The sequence below is a fragment of the Meleagris gallopavo genome, chromosome 23 (genome assembly GCF_905368555.1).
Source record: "Meleagris gallopavo chromosome 23, MGAL_WU_HG_1.1, whole genome shotgun sequence".
Taxonomy (NCBI): Eukaryota; Metazoa; Chordata; class Aves; order Galliformes; family Phasianidae; genus Meleagris; species Meleagris gallopavo.
Window position 1 is genome coordinate 5,104,454 of NC_139426.1, and position 19,208 is coordinate 5,123,661.

The 19,208-nt window shown below is 46.8% G+C and overlaps 2 protein-coding genes and 1 long non-coding RNA gene across 7 annotated transcripts in view; all 3 read right to left on the reverse strand.

Annotated features, from left to right (window-relative positions):
• Positions 1-8,267, reverse strand: part of KAZN (kazrin, periplakin interacting protein) — a 146,207-nt gene extending 137,940 nt beyond the window's left edge. The window contains exon 1 of one of the 2 annotated variants that reach the window (XM_085242096.1): positions 8,063-8,267. In XM_085242096.1, the coding sequence (XP_085098222.1) occupies positions 8,063-8,162 (100 nt within the window). In that variant the 5' untranslated portion in view covers positions 8,163-8,267. The remainder of the gene's footprint in view (positions 1-8,062) is intronic. The other variant, XM_085242095.1, reaches the window with a different exon arrangement.
• A 2,693-nt stretch (positions 8,268-10,960) lies between these two features.
• PRDM2 (PR/SET domain 2) overlaps positions 10,961-19,208 on the reverse strand; it is a 62,753-nt gene continuing 54,505 nt past the window's right edge. For all 4 annotated transcript variants that reach the window (XM_085242621.1, XM_085242625.1, XM_085242624.1 and 1 more), the window contains 2 exons: positions 15,186-15,316; positions 10,961-14,141 (listed from right to left, as the gene is read on the reverse strand). In XM_085242621.1, the coding sequence (XP_085098747.1) occupies positions 15,211-15,316 (106 nt within the window). In that variant the 3' untranslated portion in view covers positions 10,961-14,141; positions 15,186-15,210. The remainder of the gene's footprint in view (positions 14,142-15,185; positions 15,317-19,208) is intronic.
• On the reverse strand, positions 15,438-16,789 carry LOC146542894 (uncharacterized). Its single transcript, XR_014887926.1, has 2 exons — positions 16,062-16,789; positions 15,438-15,959 (listed from the first exon to the last, which is right to left on the reverse strand). It is a non-coding gene; the product is annotated as an uncharacterized LOC146542894 (long non-coding RNA).

Below are 19,208 nucleotides of genomic sequence, written 5' to 3' on the forward strand. Positions count from 1 at the left end.
CCTTTCAGCCCTTAATTTCCCACAAATCATGGGTAAGTTTTACATAGTTAAATTCAGCAGTTTCACAGCTCACAGCCTCATTTTCTACATAAAATAATGATGTATACAAAAACACAGTGAAGCCTAAAGCATTGCACAGGAAACCATAAATCACAACATCCATCACGAGCTGCATGATAAGATATAAGAACTGTAGAATCATTAAGATTAGAAAAGACCACTAAGATCATCCAGTCCAACCATCAGTCATCCCTACCATAAAGATCTGAGATTTATTCGAGGGGTGAATATGTGTACAACTTAAGATCTCTCCAGTTTTGGTCATATGCCTACAGAACAGGTGTGTAAGTTCACTTTATTATTCTTCCATTTATTAACCACATCAGACCACTTGAGGGAATGGCCTGAAGCTGCACCAGGGGAGGGTCAGGGTGGATATTAGGGACAGTTCCTTCTCAGGGAAGTGGTGGGGTCACCATCGCTGAAGGTATTCAAGATCCATGGAGAGGTGGCACTGAGGGATGTGATCAGTGGGTGTGGTGGAGGAAGGCTGGTCTGGATGATCTTAATGGTCTTTTTCCAATCTTAATGATACTATGTTTTACTAAAATAAATAACAGATGCAAGGTTCATTTCACAACATATACCCCGAAATGTCTTAGAGTGGACGCATGCCCTTCCACGCAGTGAAGTGAATGGAAAGAGCCACCAATCAGTCCTACAACCACCTCCAGCCCCCAGGGAGGTCAAGAGGTTATGGGTTTGAGGTGGTTAGAAGAAGATCCCCCAGCAATGCTACCATTCCTCACGCTTAGAATCACAGAATCATAAAGGTTGGGAAAGACCTCTACAATCATCCAGTCCAACCACGGACTGGCAATACTGCCCACTGCCCACGTCCCTCAGTGCCACATTTATTGAACACCTCCAGGGATGGTGACTTGCTACAGTCTGCCACCAGCTAAGGTTGTTCCCATGCCATGTTCCATCCCCAGGCTGTGGGGCCAGGAGGTTGGAACACAAACAAACCCTGTGCTGTGCACCGCTCCCCATCACATCCACCCTTCAATGCTTGGCACTTTGAGTAGAGCTGTTCTTAGCATGAGTGCCACAAAAATGCTGTCATGTCACTGTGACAAGAACAGAAAGGTCTGAGCAGAGCATCAAGCCACAGAAAATCATTGTCTAGATGATGCATTAGTGTGCTAATGGTTTAGACTTGTAGAGGGGGGAAAAAAGCTGGTGACACGAGCAGGAAATGGCAGGTGGAGTTTATTTCCTGACAAGAAGTGTCATCGTTAATTCTCGAGCTGCAGTGGAGGAAGGCTGGCTGAGCCCTGGGTGCTCATGGACAGATATCAGCAGGGCTGAGCAGTGCAGGACCCCAGTGCTGAGCCCTGCTGCCACCAGGACCTTACAAAGCCCAACATGGCCTGCCCTGCACAAGAGGCCTGAGATGTGGGTTTTGAGCCAAGTTCCGGTGATTTTGGAACACATTACACGTATGGGTCCTTTTGTGTTTTGGAGGTGTTGGATGTAAGTCCTCCTGTCCAGTCTTTGGAAATGTGAAGGTCTCCTCACACATAAAATTCACACTTCTTGCCCCAAGAATCAAGGGGATTCATTGCCAGATAAGTGCATGAGCGTCTCCTAGTTTCATAAATCATAGAATCATTCAGGTTGGAAAAGACCTCCAAAATCACCAGGTCCAACCCCAACCCAACCCAACCCCAACCCAACCACCGTGCCCACACCCCTCAGTTCCACATCTCCACACTGAACACCTCCATGGACGGTGACCCCACACCTCCCTGTGCAGCTGTGCCAGCACATCCCTGCTCCTTCTGAGAAGAAATTCTCCCTAATATCCAACCTGAATATCCCATAGTGCAACTTAAAGCCTTCCTACTACTACAGCAGCTGAAATAATTCCATTTTCCATTCCTGGCTGTGTCTCTTGGTTGCTGGCTCATTTAAACCTCCATGCCTCAGGTTTGCCACGTGTAAAATAATGAAATGTTATTTGTTTATTCCCAAACGTCGCAATATTTATTCATCCCTCACGTTAGTTGAGCTAATTAATAACATCACAGTTACCGAGAGCAATTCCCCAACAGGATTACTACTGAATTATGAGAGTAATTGTTCACAGGAACTTTATTTGGCTAAAACCTCTTCCCTGGCAAGGAATTTGGTGTGCAGCTTGCCCTGAGCTCCAATCCTGTAATTATTTTAGGGTGAGTTATTTCTGATGTGGGTAACTCCACGCTGCCTTGGGGTACTGCAAGCAGAGCCAAGCAGTGGTTTAGCATTCCCTGCCCATGAGACACTGCCTTGCATCCTTTCCTTGGCCACCTTGTCCCAGCCTCAACCCAAAGCACACACCAGGCAGAATCCTACAGTCAGCCCCATGCAGGTACCCCAGAGCCACAGAATGATGAAGGTTGGAAAAGATCTCTAAGATCACCGAGTCCAAACCAACCCACCTCCAGCATATCCACTGCCCATGGCATGGATTTTCATGTGGATATATCCCCAGAAATGGGAGAGGGCCTTGATGTGACTTACAGCATTTACAGTTTTCCAAAACGATCCTCAATTTTGGTTTCTCCTTTACTACAGTTGAGATCTCCAGCACCTGATTTGTACAACCAAATGTTCTTCAATTCTCAGAACGTTTACATGAAATTTGGACTACTTCATAAACCAAATGCTGCTCGCTGCCATTAAATTGCATTAAATTAGCCTAATTAACCTGAAATGAGCCTAAATCTGTACAGATTACCTACTCTGAACCAACAATCATCTCATGGACACACATTTCTGCACAGGGCCACTGCGAGCCTCCAGTGAACACAGCATCAGCAATGGTGGTGACATTGTGGGGGGCACAGAAAAGCCCCACAGGATCTTTTTTGGTGCACGGCTGGGATTTTTTGTACCCTGGGCTTCCTTTTTTTGATGCACTTCACATCCATTTTCCCTGCCTTGCTGTGTACTCTGCCTCCCTCTCCTGGCCTCTTCCCATGCATTGAGCAGATCAAGAACTCCATACAAAGTTAAGCCAAAGCAGCATTAAGCAGATTAGGATATTTTTTTTTCCATCTAAGATGCCCAAAGCCAATAAAAGAGAACAGCAGAGCCCTGAGGAAATCCTTCCCATCGTTAGCTTACCGGCGCCGTGCTGAGACTTGTGGAAGCAGATTTTGCCATGGGCTGGCAGCTGTGAGAAACACCCAACAAAAGAAAAGAGAAGAGAGAAGCCAAAATACCAATAATCCTTGCTTCAAATCACAAGCACGGGTAGCAAAGCCTGACAATTCCTGCTCAGCCTTTCTTGAAAGGAGCAATTACAAGCACATTTCCTCATTAATCATTTTAACCTACTACAAAAAGGGGGGAAAGCATCACTCTTAGGCCACAATTCCCTAATTCAATCCAGAATGAAAGCTGCAGACCAAATGAAGCATTGCAAGAGTTCATTGAGTCCAATGAATGTTTGCCATAACAAAATCCCTTTCCCACAGGTCGACTGCAACTTTCCTGCAGTGCCATCCAAGGCATTCCCAAGGAATGACATTACAGACAAAAAAAGACAGAAAACAAGCACTTGGGGAAAAAAAAAATACGAGAAAAAGCAGCAGCTCCAACCTGCAGTTGTGTTTTTATGCAGATAAATATAAACATGTGCAAAGTTTGATCAGATCTGTATTAGATATGGGGATATGGGGAAATGCTCAGTGCTGCTCCCAGGTAACAGAGATGGGACCAGAGGTGATGGCCTCAGGTTGTGCCACGGGAGGCTCAGGTTGGATATTAGGACTGATTTATTCTCTGAAAGAGTGGTGATGTACTGGCATAGACGGCACAGGGAGTGCAGTCACTGTCCCTGGAGGCGTTCATTGTGGAGATGTGGACAGTGGCACAGTTGGGTTGGGGTTGGACTTGGGGATCTTGGAGGTCTTTTCCAAGGTTATTGGCTCTATGATTTTATGACCTGGTCTTTGGACGTGGTGGGGGTGGCTGGTGTTAGACACAATGATCCTAGAGGTCTTTTCCAGCCTTAATGCTTCTATTTGTTTTTGGTGAACAGATACTAAATGGGAGAAAGTCCTCCCTTGAAACAATGGGTTTTTAAGACATATCCAGTTTCTTTTCGCCTTCTTGTCACCTGAAGTGCTTCTTCCAGGCTTCTGCACTGCCCTCCCCTTATCCTCGTGCCCTCAGCCTGCAATCCTCACTGCTATTTCTGGCAGAACTCTTTCATCTTGCAGAGTCACCGGAGCATGCTGTACTTTTGTTTTGGTGTCTGCAAAAATCAAGCTAACAAGTAAGCACCTCTGCAAAACAATCTGAGAGCTCAGATGAGGGCATGCTCTATTTTTATCCATGCAGAAGGATGCTGCAGGGGAAGCCAAGGGGTTTTTTTTGCTGCAGTTTGAGGTATGCTCAGAGCTGGTGCTAATCATACCCATGTTTTCAGCTCATTATTCTGGTGGCACGAGAACATGGTGACTGCACTCAATTTGAAGGAATTATTGCATCCCTACACCTTGCTGCTCACGAACATTAATTGACAATATCAGGTTTGTCTGTCAGGAGCAGGGATGAACACTTCCCCTAATTTAATCAGGAGCAAATCAGCTGGTGAGTGCTTCATACACAGCTGCTCCATAATTGAGTCTCTCTGTTGAGGTGACAGTGAACAACGTGTTCTTCAGTTTTGCAAAGAATGACATTTTCAGCATTTCTTTCCATTCTTCTGCGTTTGTTTTTTTTTTGTTGTTGTTGTCGTTGCTTTGTTGTTCGTTTTCAGAGGGCTTTTATTTTGCTTTCTCAAATACTTAGAGTTATTAAGGTTGGAAAAAACCTCCAAGATCATTCCGTCCAATTCTACCCATCCCACCATGCCCACCAACCAGCAAACCAACCTCCCTGCACGCTTCATCTATTGCAGCTGCTCGTGTTTCTGCAGTGAGAATCTGGCCCTGGAATTCTCCAGGCACAAATCCATCATGAGAGCATCTGAGCAAACCCCCTATGACAGCTCTGCTTTCCTCATGGACAGGCAAGAAAACAGTCAGCATAAAAAGTGCTTGGCTTGGGTGGTTTAGGACTGCAGTGAATCAGGGCTGGAAATGTGTCCTTCAGTACTCTGCACGTTGTGTTTCCTACATGCATCACAGTTTGCTGCTTTTGTTGTCCCAAGATAAGATGTATGCATGCAGCAAATAGGCTTTGTTTGTGAAGATGGATTGTCTGGTTTGATATGAAGTCTTAGAGCCTGTTCACGTCAATGTTCTGGGTTCAGCTGGAGTTTAGCGAGGTAAAAATCAAATCTTTATGCCAAGTTTGGTGATGCAGTGGCACAGGCTGCCCAAGGAGGTGGTGGGGTCACCGTCTGTGGTGGTTCAAGGATGGTGGAGATGTGGCAGTGAAGGACATGGTTGGTGGGGTGGTGGGAGGTGGGTTGGGGTTGGATTGAATGATCCTAGAGGTCTTTTCCAACCTTAGTGATTCCATGATTCTAAGAGCTAGAACACAAATCTGAGGGGGAAAAAAGCAAAAGTTTTGAGCCACATTACAACAGTTTCCATGGAAGAACTCCTATTAAAGTTGCAGCCTTAATGCTCTAATTAGTCACCAAACCAGGCTCGTATCTACAAAATACACATAATGGATAATTTGTCTGTAATTGCAAGGCAATACATAAAAATTTCAGCGCAGCATCTTAAAAGCTGAATGGTTGTTAAGTTACTCAAGCCTTCTTGCTCATTCAGGTCACATCTTGAATGAAGTTCCTTACTTCACAACCAATGGAAAATTGGCAAGGTGTAAAACCTGGGAGCCCAGCAAAACAGCATCTCTGAGCCAAAGAATTAATGGAAAATAACAATTTATCTAATGGAGCAGCAAGCCAAGGAATAATACACAAAAATAAGCAAAGTCACGCTATAAAAAAGCATCATCCAGCATTGCCTGGTGGGCAGGGAGTTGGAACTGGATGATCTGTGAGACCCCTTCCAACCCAACCATCTTATGGTTCTGTGATCTTTTAGGTCCCTTCCAACCCAACCATCCTATGGTTCTATATGATCTTTAAGGACCCTTCCAACCCAACCATCCTATGGCTCTATATGATCTTTAAGGATCCTTCCAACCCAACCATCCTATGGTTCTGTGATCTTTAAGGACCCTTCCAACCCAACCATCCTATGGTTCTATGACATTCAGATGTGACAGGAAGATGTAGGACCATCCTAAAGCCAGCCCCTCACTTCCTGCATTTGGGAATTGTAGGCTGGACCAGAAGAAAAACCAACCAACCTGCATATGAGATGGAAGCCTCATTCACAGGCAGCCCTAGAGAGAAGTTACAGTCCCTTTTATAATTACATGCTCTTGAAAGGTGACCGTGCCCTGAGATCACTCTGCGTCAGACAAATTTAATGCATGTGACAGCAAGGATTCACTGCCTCGGGGTGCAGAGTGGTGTCAGTGAACCAAAGCCAGTATAAACCACAGCCTTCCCATTGCACTGCGTGCTATGCTGAGTGCAAATAGAAACACCCAGGTAACTGCAGGGAGCACATCACAGCAAACAAACTTACTGAGGCATGGTAAATACAAGGTAAGTGGCAGCAGTGCTGGAAGGCACAATAGGAAGGGTTCTGTCTGCACAGCTCCCCTGTGTTGCATATTGTATGGGTTGGAAGAGACCCCTAAAAGTCACCTCGTACATATACTGCTATTGCCATGAAAATAAAAAGCTTGTAGGAACCAAATCCCACACACATGACCGAGTCGTCTGCCTTTGGTTGTCAGGGATATTCATGGAGCATCCTTACATTGCATTGCGCATCCCCAGGAATACCTTCAGCAAACGCTACAAAAACATCCTTCATGAGGAAGGGAAGCTTGTGGTTGAGTGACTGGGTGGGAGCCGAAAGTCTTTGATTCACAGACTGAGAAAGGGAAAAGAACAGCAAACAACACAACAATTCCACATGTGTTTTCCCAGCTGGTTGCTCTTACTCACTTGGAAACCAACCCCCTTTCTCAGGACATCAGCTCTCCAACACATCTTTTCCTCGTACAGCACTCAATCCCACAGCCTTGGGACTGATCCCATGTCCTATAACACCAAAGGTGCCAAACCTCTTGGGAAATTTTCTGACATTTCCCTGGAGGCAGCAGTGTGACCACAGCACTGACTGAGCAGTCGCAATTCTAACTCAATCAGTGAGAGACACAGCAGAAGTTGCACAGAGTTGTACAAAAGCCCAGTATAGGATAGGGTTCAGAGCACCTGTGCAAAATCAACACAGAGAAACAAGATGGGAGGGGAAGGGGGAGATGCAGCCCTGTTGCACATCCCCCATTCAGTTGCCAGCAGGTGAAGGTAACTGGCAATCAGGCCCAGCTGAAAACAGATGGGGAAAGGAGCAGGGCTTCTAGGTGCTATGGTAACACAAAAAGCCACAAATAATTAAAAAAAAAAAAAAAAAGCAAAGAAAAAATAAAATAAAAGAAATAAACACTGTCTTTCATAGCACTGAAAACCAAAGCAGAGATAGGACATGATTTAGGACTGGTAGTTAGGATAATGGTTGGTTGTGGTTGGACTTGATGATCTTTAAGGTCTTTTCCAACCTGAGCAATTCTATGATTCTATGCACAAAGCTGGAGGTGCTCTGCATGCAGTGAGAAATTCATGGATGCACTGCCAGCTTGAACATGGCTCTTTTGAAATAACATCCATGCTTTGCCTTGAAAAGTTGCTGTCTATGCTGTGCACGCACCCAAACACGGCAGCAATTCCCACTGCGTGGCTCAGAGCCCCTTGTTTTGGTGCACACAATAATCCCAGCCCTTGCCTTGGGACTGTGGCCATTCAGCTGCACGGCTGTGTTTTGGGGAGGAGCTGAAGCGGGGCTCACCCCACCTTCCCCTTGGGGGAATTTGGGAAGACCTTGGGAAGAGGGGATGGGAGGGAGGACATCGCCAGCCAGGAAGCGATAGGCAGGAAAACACACATCATACAGACGCATCCTTCCCTTACCTGCCTCCATGAGCTGGCACTGCTGCCCAAAAACTTGCGAGAAGGTGACGGGGTTGGGGGTCACATCCATGGCTCGACTCGGATCCTCGGTGTCGGTCATGGGCGCAGCCCGGGGCTGGGATGGACCCCCGGCTCAGCGATGCTCCGGGCAGGGGCTGCCTGTACCCGGCCCCGAGATCGCCGCTGCTGCAGTGTCCCTCCTCCCTCCGTTCCTCCCTCTGCCCGATGCGATGCGATGCGGGCGGCTCCGGGCTGCGCTGCGCTGCGCTGTTAACCCCTGCCCGCCCACCGCCGGCATCGCTCCCGCTCTTCCCATCCCAACAGCACCCAGGGATGGCACAGATGGAGGGCTGAGAAGTAACCCCGGGTGGGTCCGAGCCGGCTTAGTCGTCTTTATGTTAAAAACTCCCTTGGCCAAAGGAAAGGATGCTGATGGGAGTTGTTTCGGGGAAGAAAGGTTCACAGAGCTCCTGGGAAATGAAGGCTGGGGTACAGGGGGGGATGCAGAACCAGGAAACTACAGCAGGAGCCTTGCAGGTAACCCAAACCCATTTCGGGGTTTGTTGTCACCCTGCCCAACTGTCGTCAGCCCATTCTGCCATGGTGTGGTCACAACATTCTGTAGGCAACCAAAGCAGGGACAGGGCTGAGGACATAGGAGCAGCTCCAGCAGTGGGGCATCCAACCTGGCAATGGCACTGTGTGGGGTCCTGTGAGTCCTGACAGGGTGGGTTAGGGTTAGGGTTAGGGTTAGGGTTAGGGTTAGGGTTAGGGTTAGGTCCTGAGTGTTCATTTTTGCAGTCTTAAGCCCCAGTTCGATGTGCCATGGATTTCCCCAGGGTTTCCCATCCCTGGAGGTGCCCAAGGACATGGATGGGCTCTGAGCAGCCTGAGCTGTTGTGGGGCACCCAGCCCACGGCAGGAGTTGGGGCAGGATGGGCTTTAAGGTCCCTTCCAACCCAACCAAGCTGTGATTCCATCATAGAACCCTATTTTCTGAGTCTACAAGGAATGTCAGGTATTCTTGTCGTTATCAGAAGTTCTAGCCATTAGAGAAGGGAAGGGGGTGGTTGGGAGAGAAGAAGGGGGACATGCCCCAAGCCTTGTCCTCATTCACCTTCCACCAAGTCTTGAAGGCATGGGCAGGCTCTGCCACCTCTCTGCATGCTGTGGCCATGCTCAGCTGCCTATAGCAAACTCATTTGACTATATCTATTGATATCTGAAGCCTACAAGAATTCTAAACCCATGAAAAGCATCAGAAAAACATGGTATAAGAAGTATAATAAGGGTATAATAAAGGTTTTGCATCTTCTTCCAGCACAGCACCAACAGAAGGAGGACAGACAAAATCCTTGGCTGCATGCACTGGGAACTCAGGAGTATGGATGCAGTTATTCCTTTGGAGACAGCACTGCTGAAATCAGTTCTGGAACATTTATGCAATCCTGATGCCTGCACGATGCAAGGAAAAATATCAGCATTTGGTAGAGCTCACAAGGATTTTGAAGCAATGCACTTAAGGCTTGGCATCAGAGATAGCAATAACCTCCATGTATTTCTGCCTTCCTTTAGATTGCATCGCCATCAGTTCTTGGCTGACACAGAATTGTTTGGTTGGGTTTTATTCCTTCTGGAAGTGAAACATTTGAATGGGAGATAAAATGGCATAAGTGGTGCAGAGAGGAAAAGCTGTGCTCTGAAAGACTTCATCACCCCAGCAGAATTCCAGGAAAAACGAGAATTTAGGAGGAAAAAGAAGAAGATAGGAATGTACCTATTTGTTTGTAAATGGAGTGCTAATGAGGCATGCTAAATACATCTTACAGTCTGCTGCAAAAGAAATTAACAGAAAATCAACTCTGCTAAGCCCTGAGAAAGTCAAGGTGACCCAATGCTTCATATATCTTTACAAGAGCAGAGGGAAACTCTTTGCATTAGCATCCCATGTTCAAGATACCAGTTCCAGAGCAGCCTACTTTAACAATTCCCTCTCCTTCCTCCCAGGCAGCTGCAAAACAGGCCATAAACAGGCAGCACAGCTTGAACCCTTGGGTTGGCAGTGAGGGACGTGGTTAGTGGGCATGGTGAGGATGGGTTGGGGTTGGAGATGTCCTGCAGCCACTAAAGACAATTCACAACTGGAATGGGCATCAAAGATGAAGGTGGCCTGATGGGTTTTCTTTCTTCCTCTGGACTGTTTAGTGAGTGAACAACTCATTTAACACACATCAGGTAGGCTCCAATGCTGCAAGAGTTTGGCTGCTGCATGTGGGGCGGTGGTAACAGAGGGTGTGTTACTAAGAGGTTGGATCTATTATGGCATCTTCTGATTTTCTGGGTGAAAGAGCCATTTCTATTCTATCTGAGTTCCGTATTCTCAGACCTGCTCATTGCATCTGTACGTATTTGAGAAGAGTGTGGTTGAATCAATGGGGATGAATGGTGACCCCACAGCCCCGCACAGCCCAACACATCTCCTGCTCAAAATGCAGGGATGGAACATTCAGAATCACGGAATAGCTTGGGTTGGAAGGGACATTAAAGATCATTGAGCTCCAAACCCCTTCACTCAGTGGAGATGGATGAAACAAGGACCTCACCCTTCAGACCCTGCCCACACATCCACCCCAACAGAGAACAACCCCATCTCTGCAACGTCATCACGCTGTGCTGATCCCATCCTGGACTCCAAACCACAGAGGAGCATCTTACCCACATACATCAGCCTGGGTCTGAACCTGGATGGATGGATCCTGGCACAGAGGTGGCACTTCATCTCCTTCCTCCTCTTCTGCCACCCAGCAAAGCCCCAAACGTTCACCTATCACAGCTACAATGGGTTGCCTCTCCCTTTTGAAGACGTCCTTTGCTGAAATAACAATCATAGCTCCCCAGTGAGGTTTGTCACATTGATTTATTGGTCTTTCCCTTTACACGGCGGACGGGCAACAGAGCTTTCACTCTTCCAAAGCAATGTTCAGCATCTGAGCACCAGCCAGCTCACGCCACATCTCCATGTAATTCATTATTTCATGAACTCCTCAACATCAGCATCGTCATGAGAGCACTGCAGAGCTTCCATGGTTGGTCTTGCAGATTCCTACTTGCAGAACCTGAGCTTTTTTTGCCACGCTCTCCTTGGGTTTTCACAACAGAATTTCATGTTTTGTCAGCAGGCACACAACGGGGAGGTTAAAAATTTGCTGCAAAACCATGAAATTCCACCTTGGGAAAAAAATAAAATAAAATGGTGTACTGTCCTGAACTTGCAGTGAAGAAAAAGTCCTCATCGTTCTGGAGAAACGACACCATGTTGAATTGATTTGTTTCCTGTAAGAAAAATCAACTCTCCCACACAACTGGAAAACGATGAGTAGTTTGGTGTGGATATTTCTCTACCACAGCTCAGACTGCAATGGAGCCTCCCAAAAGATCACCACAATACAAAGCTGGGTGCTGTGGTCTTTTGGTTGAGTAACTCACCTTATAAAAGCTTAAAAACAGAGCATTTACAACCAGGGACAGAAAGACGTGCTTTTAAAATGGTAGATACATATGTACAGGTTGGTGCAATAGGCCAGAATTTCTCTGGGGAAATAAATGTTCGTATAGCACAACAATTTACACGCTTCTCTCCTTGAGTTTGTTCATCGTTAATGCTGCTCTGAACAACAACAACAACAAAAAAAAGCAGCAAAACTAAACGGCACAAAAGAGACCCCTATTAACCTCATTGGTATGCCTCAAAGGCACTGAACGAAGCAGCATCCGTGCCAGAAACTCTGCACTCCATTCAACTCACTGCTGCTGGAAGCTGAGAGCATCTCAGGACGGGTTGTTTAAAGCAGGATTCGGGCTCAGCATCAATCCTCACGTGAGCGGTGAGGATTTGTGCAGTAAGCATGACCTTCAGCTGAACGTCACAGAATGGCTTCGCTTGGAAGGGACCTTAAAGCCCATCCAGTTCCAATCCCTGCCGTGGGATGGGTGCCCCGCTCCAGATGAGGTTGCCCCAGGTCCCCATCCATGGCCTCGAGCATCTCCAGGGATGGGGCACCCACAGTGCTCTGGGCAGCCTGGGAAAATCAAGGGCACATCGAGGTGGTGCTCAGGACGGAGCGTATCGGAGCTGTTTTTATTAAGCACTGTGGGTTTGTTGTTTGAATTGTCCAGATGATGTCCAGGCGCACAGGAAGGTAATTCCTGTTTTGAAGAACGGGGTTTACCATACTGATAGGAAATGATGAAAGGAAAACGTGTGGAGAAAATTAAAGGAAAGATAACGTGTGAAACGAAAGCTGAACTGATCAGAGAGCTCTATGTGCCCATCAGCTTCTTTGAGATATGTAAGGCCAGGGAATTTATTTTCTGTGCTATTTGACCAAGATTGACCAAGCTGCCCAGCAGATTTGGTTACTCGCTTCCTACTGGTTTTAATGTATAATGAGAATCTTCCAGGCTGCTGTGAAACGTTTCCTCCTTGGTTTGGAATTGGTACAATCACTTCATTCAAGAGGAAATTATTGCTAGCAAAGAGCTCAAGAGGGAACACATCCTTGAGACTCTCCAGTCGAGGCAAGAGGCAGGGCAGCCAGCAGTGGCACAAGCTGCCCCCAAAGCCTTCACCTCCATGTTCTCACCCCCTCAGGCTGGAAGGGCACATTGCTTCTTATGGCTCATCCAATCCTCAGCATCACACCACAATTGCACTTAGCCTACAGTAGGGGTTATCCAAAAGATCTGCAGCTAGGTAAGGTAAGATCCTGAAGACCTTTGCTCTTCTATTCAAACATTTAGCTTAGACACTTTTCCAGCAAACAGAACCAATAGTTTTTGTTTAAAGCTTTTGTATTCATCTCCAACATTCTGATTCTCAGCAAAACCGTACAAAATCAGCTGTTTTCAGCCATTTCATATTTATATATAAGCCATATATATATGTAGATCTATATATAATAGATCCTTTTTTGACCTTTTCAGGGTGGGAGTGGGAAGGAGTATCAACTGGGCACCTGTTTTTTCACAATTAACACGTGGATACACAGATGTGTGCTTACCTGTGCAGAGTGCAAAGACAAGGGAAGGGACAAACTGAGCGAAACAAGGGGGAATTGGGGCCATCAGCCCCTTGGCCTCCTTTAAAAATCCCAAACTCAGACCCTACATTAGCAGGGATCCCATCAAAAGTGGGACCTCAGAAGTGAAATGAGCAGGAGCACCGCTGCCTGTGTGTGATTGTCAGCATTTAGGAGCAAGAGATCTCTCTGCACTGCATTTTTCAAACTGACCTCAGTGTTGCTGCAGCTCTCCTGGTTGCCTCCATCGATGCCTCCTTTTATAGGACCACTGAAGCAAAGCATGCTTGCATTACAGCTTCCACAGAGCTCCATATTTAAGGAAAATCATTGCGTGGCACTGCTCAGTGACATGTGAATCACTAAGCAAACAAATCCTGGCTGTAAGAAGAGTACCAGACTGGCGAGAAATGCGACAGCAGCCTTTAGGAAACAGGTGCTTGTCCCTTTAGGAACCTGTGGGCTATCAGTGCATTGCAGAGATCACTTAACAAGTGGTCTTCCAAAGAAACACGAGTCCTGAAGAACTCCGAAAGCAATGGCACCGTGCCCTTTAAAGCTAAAGGTACAGAGTCAAGGAACTGGGGTACCCACAGGCTGCAGAAACCTCAGCAAAACCCACCTCTCTCCCTGTGGGTTTTTGCAAGTTGCCCAGTTCTTTACCCGTTAGGATGCAAAGTAGAAATAAAACGATGTAACAGTCTTCTCAGCATTTAATTGCATAGTACGTTCAACCCCTCCGTGTTTGGCCAGGAAGAGGATGCTCACCCAGCCCTGCAGCTCTCTGAACACAGGTAACCTGCCTGCCATTGTCTGAATATTTCTCCATGCTATTCCAGCTGCTGGCTCTCTCCATTTCTCCATGCTATGCCAGCACACGCCGTCCCTCTCCTTCTGAATGGAAGAACAAAGCGACAGCAGAAGGAACTGCTCTCACCTCAGCTGGGACAATGCTGGAGGATTATTTCCATTCCCCTTTTCCAGCCAGAAGTTCCTAGTACCTGCAAATACAGAGAGCTGTGATTAATCGGGGTCCATGTTAGGGATAAGCAGTCAGAGCAGCTCTGGTTGCCTGGCAATGAGGCACAGCAGAGATGTCCATGCTACAACTTCTGCTTGGCTTTCCCAGAACTCAGTGGTCTAAGCCACAGTGAGAATCATAGAATGGTTGGAGTTGGGAGGGACCTTAAAGGCCATCGGGTCCAACTGCACTGCAGTGAGCAGGGACATCCACAGCTCCATCAGTCACAGCCCTTGAATGTCTGCAGTGCCTCACTGCCCTCATTGTAACAAACTTCTTCCTTATATCCAATCTAAATGTCCCCTCTTTTAGTCGGGGACATTAACGTTCCATTACCAACCATTCCCGTTTTTGGGGAAGTAATGAACTCGAGAATTGTCCTGTTTTCCCCAAATTTTATTTTTCAAATATACTGTAGCAGTGTATTGATTTTGCAGGCAGTCAATCTCACCTTCAGCTCCATACTGGTAAGCATAAAGTCCCTTAGCTACTACATTAGTGGACAGCAAGCAATTAGTTGCATGCTGCTGCTGGAACAGAAGACAAAGTGTCTTTTCAAAGTTAACCAATGGGAAAATAACTCAGCATCACCCAACGCACTGGACCAGCTCATTAATTTGTCCAAGCCCATATACGTTACAGCAGCTGATCTTGCCACAACACCAACTGATGTTTCTGTGTGTTAACACAGCTCCAAATTACATTGTAATTAAGGGCTTTGAGCCTCTGGCATTCAACCAGGTTTTGGTTTTTATCTAAAATTTGCTCAGCGTTCACCCACACAACTTAAAGGATCCCAAAGCACTTTACCCACTACAGCTCTCAGATACAAACAGCAAACGGAGACAAAAGCCTCATCCTGGTGCTGGTTCTGGCATAGGGCATCTTGCTCTTGCCCTCCACGTCTGTTTTTTATTGGTGAGCAGCTGCAATGAGAGCAGCGATGCTCTGGCTCTGTAAAGTGCTTTGCAATCCTTGCCAAGAGAAACACACGATGAGCTCCATGCATGGCTGCACGCTGTACCTGCTCCGCTCCGACACGCAGAGGTCTATTCCTTGAAGAAGGGGGATGCAGTGCAGCTGGATTTCTTGCATTGCCTGGTGCTGGTGTTAGAAGAGGAGGAGGGACATCTAGAGGCCATGCGGAGTCTGTAACTGTACAAAGAGGCAGGAAAAACTCACACACATGCACGATGGGACGCAGAAATTAAGAACTGTTTTAAAAACCAACCAGCAGGGATGTGCTCTAAGGCCCCAAAGCAGCTCTGTGAGAGAAAAAAAAAAAACAATCCAACACTACTCATCCTCCAAGTGCTGGGAGTTGCTTCTGAAGGCAAGAAGGCTTTTTGTTCTGAACTTATCCATTGGTTAATGGAAGCAGGAAGAAGAAAGTCTCCATCGAGCAGCACGCAGCCTGCCACCCTATGGCTGGGACCAACAGACACAGCCCCAGCCATACAGAGGACAGGGAGTCAGGGTCTATTTTCTCAGCATGGTCCACATCAGCTTTTTAAATAGAAAAGGAATTTTACCTTGTGTAAGCACAGCACCTGCCCATTAGTTGCCAAGGACAAAGCATGGAGTACACTCCTGTCAGTGCAGCACGTGGAGATGTGATGAATTATGCTTATAGGTCACTGCAGCATTGGTGTTCTATCATCCTTATTGCAATATGTGATTTCATTGCAAGTTCGAGGCTGGCTCTGAGAATCCTGACCTTCTTGTAAAGCAGAAGCAAAAATCTGGGACTTTCCTTGATAGTGTTACATCTCTATCAGTTGTGATTGCAAGACGAAGCCTGAAAGCATGAGGCAGAGCATGGGGAAGCAAAGGGCTTAGGTGAACTCACATCCATGCACGCTCACCTTGGGTACATGAATTCACCCAAATCAATGCTTACCTTCTTCCAAAGGCCCACATTTCACAATACGGTTCTACCACATAACAACACATCCAAGAAAATTGGAAAGTTAGGTTTTTCTCCAGGGTATTTTTAGAGTTCAGTATGCACCCTTTCAAGGACATCTCAGCCTTCGTTATCCTTACATGCAGACTCTGCAGCACTGCAAGTTAGGACTAAAGAAGTGCAAAATTTTCCATTACAGCAACAGAAACCAACCCCAAACCACAGAAATTTTAAAGAGTGAGCGACTCCATCATTTCTCAATTAAAAGCTGCGGGTAAAATCATCTGCCAAAGTTCTGTTATTGTTCTGTGCAAATCAAACTCTTCAGCCTTTGCAAATGTAATGCTGCAGCCTTTGTCTGCTGTGTAAGAATCAGAGTGGTGGTGAGGAAGTCAATGCAAGCCAGATTTCGTTGTCCCATATAAAGGCTGTTACCAAGGGGAACAGTAGAAATCCAAAATAAGCTTAGTTGGTTTGGTTTCAGTTCTTTACTATAACTAGAAGAAATTTTTCTTCTATTCAGAGTGTTTCCATTGAAGCAGTGTTTAACGTCGACGTCTGCAATGTCTATAATCAATACCACGTGTTATCGCATGTGATGAGCAAATGTCTGCATCCCGTGGGAAACAAACAAACAAAAACACAGAGAAAAGGCTTCAAACACACAGAGACAAAATAGCTGAGAAAACCTGACCTGCATTTTCAAAGGCACTTGCTTCCTCCCCCCCCCCCCCCCGCTTCAACCCCCCCCAAAATTAATATGTCAAGAGATCTTTTGTCCCCTAACTCCATCTCCCTTTGAAGCTGTTGGGCTACTATCTGGAAGCAGAGGATTAGGGGGAGAAGATAAGGAGGAAGCGTTTGCCTAGATGCCCTGGATAGAGGCTGGAACGGAGCTCTCCCTGCTTCCTCCCCATTGCTCTCAATTCACTGCACTGACAGCACGCAGCACAGCACCAAAGGCTCTGGGAATGCTCCATGGGGGGAAGAGTTATGGAGTTATGCTATTTTGGGCCCTGTCGCTCTGCACCTGCTTTCACCATCATGGGGTAACTGTAGCCAGGCAGAAGAAAAGAAATTCCTTGGTATAAGCAGCTTGATGGGGATGGGAGCAGGGGCTGCAGCCCAACCCTGCTGCACCACAGCCAAGCAATGCAGAAGAGCAGCACAGCACCCAGCCCTGCTGTGTCCCTTGGTGGGAGCATTCAAAAAGATGTGGAAAAAAAAACAAAAAAAAGGTACAGAAACTGAATGTTAAACAGCAGAAAGGTCACATCTGCACTGGGTTTGCTTTGTCAAATAGGATGCTTTAATCATAGTAAGTAGTGGTGGTAAATGTGCTCGCTATGCTATGAGTTGAAGTCAAACCAGAAGTAAAACTGTGTCATTTTTTCACTTTTAGACAGTGCCGAGAGCTCTGTCACTTAACTGTTAGCACACCTGAGCTCGACACAAAAACCAAGCACTGCTTTTAGTGAGCCCTGCTGCAACAACGGCCTAAATCTGGATCTTACAACCTCCTGTGCTCAGCTCTTAGTGCTCTGTGCTACACTGAGTACCACTACTTTTTGAGATGCAGAAAAGAGTCAGAAGGGCTTTATTTGCCACAGCCATCCAGGAGGTGAGCAGTCTTAAGGCAGGAATCAGATTCACAGAATCACAGAATCACAGAATCACAGAATGCCCTGGGTTGCAAAGGACCACAGTGATCATCTGGTCCCAACCCCCTGCTGTGTGCAGGTCACCAACCAGCAGCCCAGGCTGCCCAGAGCCACATCCAGCCTGGCCCTGAATGCCTGCAGGGATGGGGCATCCACAGCCTCCTTGGGCAACCTGCATCACCACCCTACAGAAAAAGGAACAAAAGCAAAGGTTCCTCTCAGAATCACACAGTACCCCCAAATGGAAGGGACCCATAGGAGCACCAAGCCCAACATCTGGTTGCACACATCACCCCCCAAACCCCACGGCTGAGAGCGGTGTCCCAACACCCCCATGCTCACCATCCACTTCCCCTTGAGATGGCACACGTGGATTTACAGGCTTGCAAACCAACCAGCCCCCAGCACACACCCTGCCCTCAGACATTCCTGAAATACATTTGCTATGCAAATTACCTCTTCTACCATGCTTGAGCAATAGACATTCTTCCAAGCTGCTAGTTCTCCTTCTCTAAAAACAGCCAAACAAGCTGTGCTGCTTGTGAACTGAAGGCTTAGAGCCATGGGGCTGCTGCTCACACCTTGGGCCAGAGCAAGGTTGGAGTGTGAGCCCAGGAGAGGACCCAAAACTCGGGCAGTTTGCATCTGTTAGGTGTGGGTTTCTTGCAGGGCTTTCACTTCTACACTCCCAACCTAAAATAACACGCAGATGGTACAAAATCTCAGCTGTGCACACGCTGCCTCCAGTGAATCTCCTCACAATAGATGTATCAGGGACACACTCTGCCCAAAGTGGTTACTACTGTTACATAAAACCATGTCCAAGCTGACAGACTGACATCTGATGTGATTTTAGGGGCCAGAAGGCAAGCAAGGGGGTGATAAATGAGATTCCTGTGCTTTTTGCTCAGTGAGAACAAAAACGCCGTGCTGCTAACCCAAGTGGTGCAGTCCTTAATGGGAAACACAACACAAGGGCTTGGAAAAGCATCAGCCACCAAACGGCGTGAGTTTTATTTTCCCTGACAAAGGACAAAAAGGTTTGATGAAGGAATTTGATTTATTTTCTCTTGTCTTGCCTCTGTGCAAAAAAACAGGTGAGCAGAAAACAGAAAGGACCCCAACGTGTCACACTGCACATGTGGCTGCTGAGCACTCGAGAGCAGCCTGCATTTATTTATGAGGGTGGCGAAAAAGCTGGGCCGTGTGTCAGGGTTTTATCTTGCCATCGCATGACTCCAAAGACAGAACATGAATATCACGATGTTACAGGCAGGCCTTTCATGAATCTAAGCTGGAAAAACCTGTTATAGAGATGTTTGCACTCCCAGCTTTCGAGATCGACAGCAGAGGTTCAAAGGACAGAACGCCTTTAAAGTTGTGCTGCTCCCTCCTAATAACTCAGAAATTATTTTGTTGTGACACACATGTGCTCTGGAATACAAGTTTTATCTCTGTTGACTTGATCCCACTGAAATCA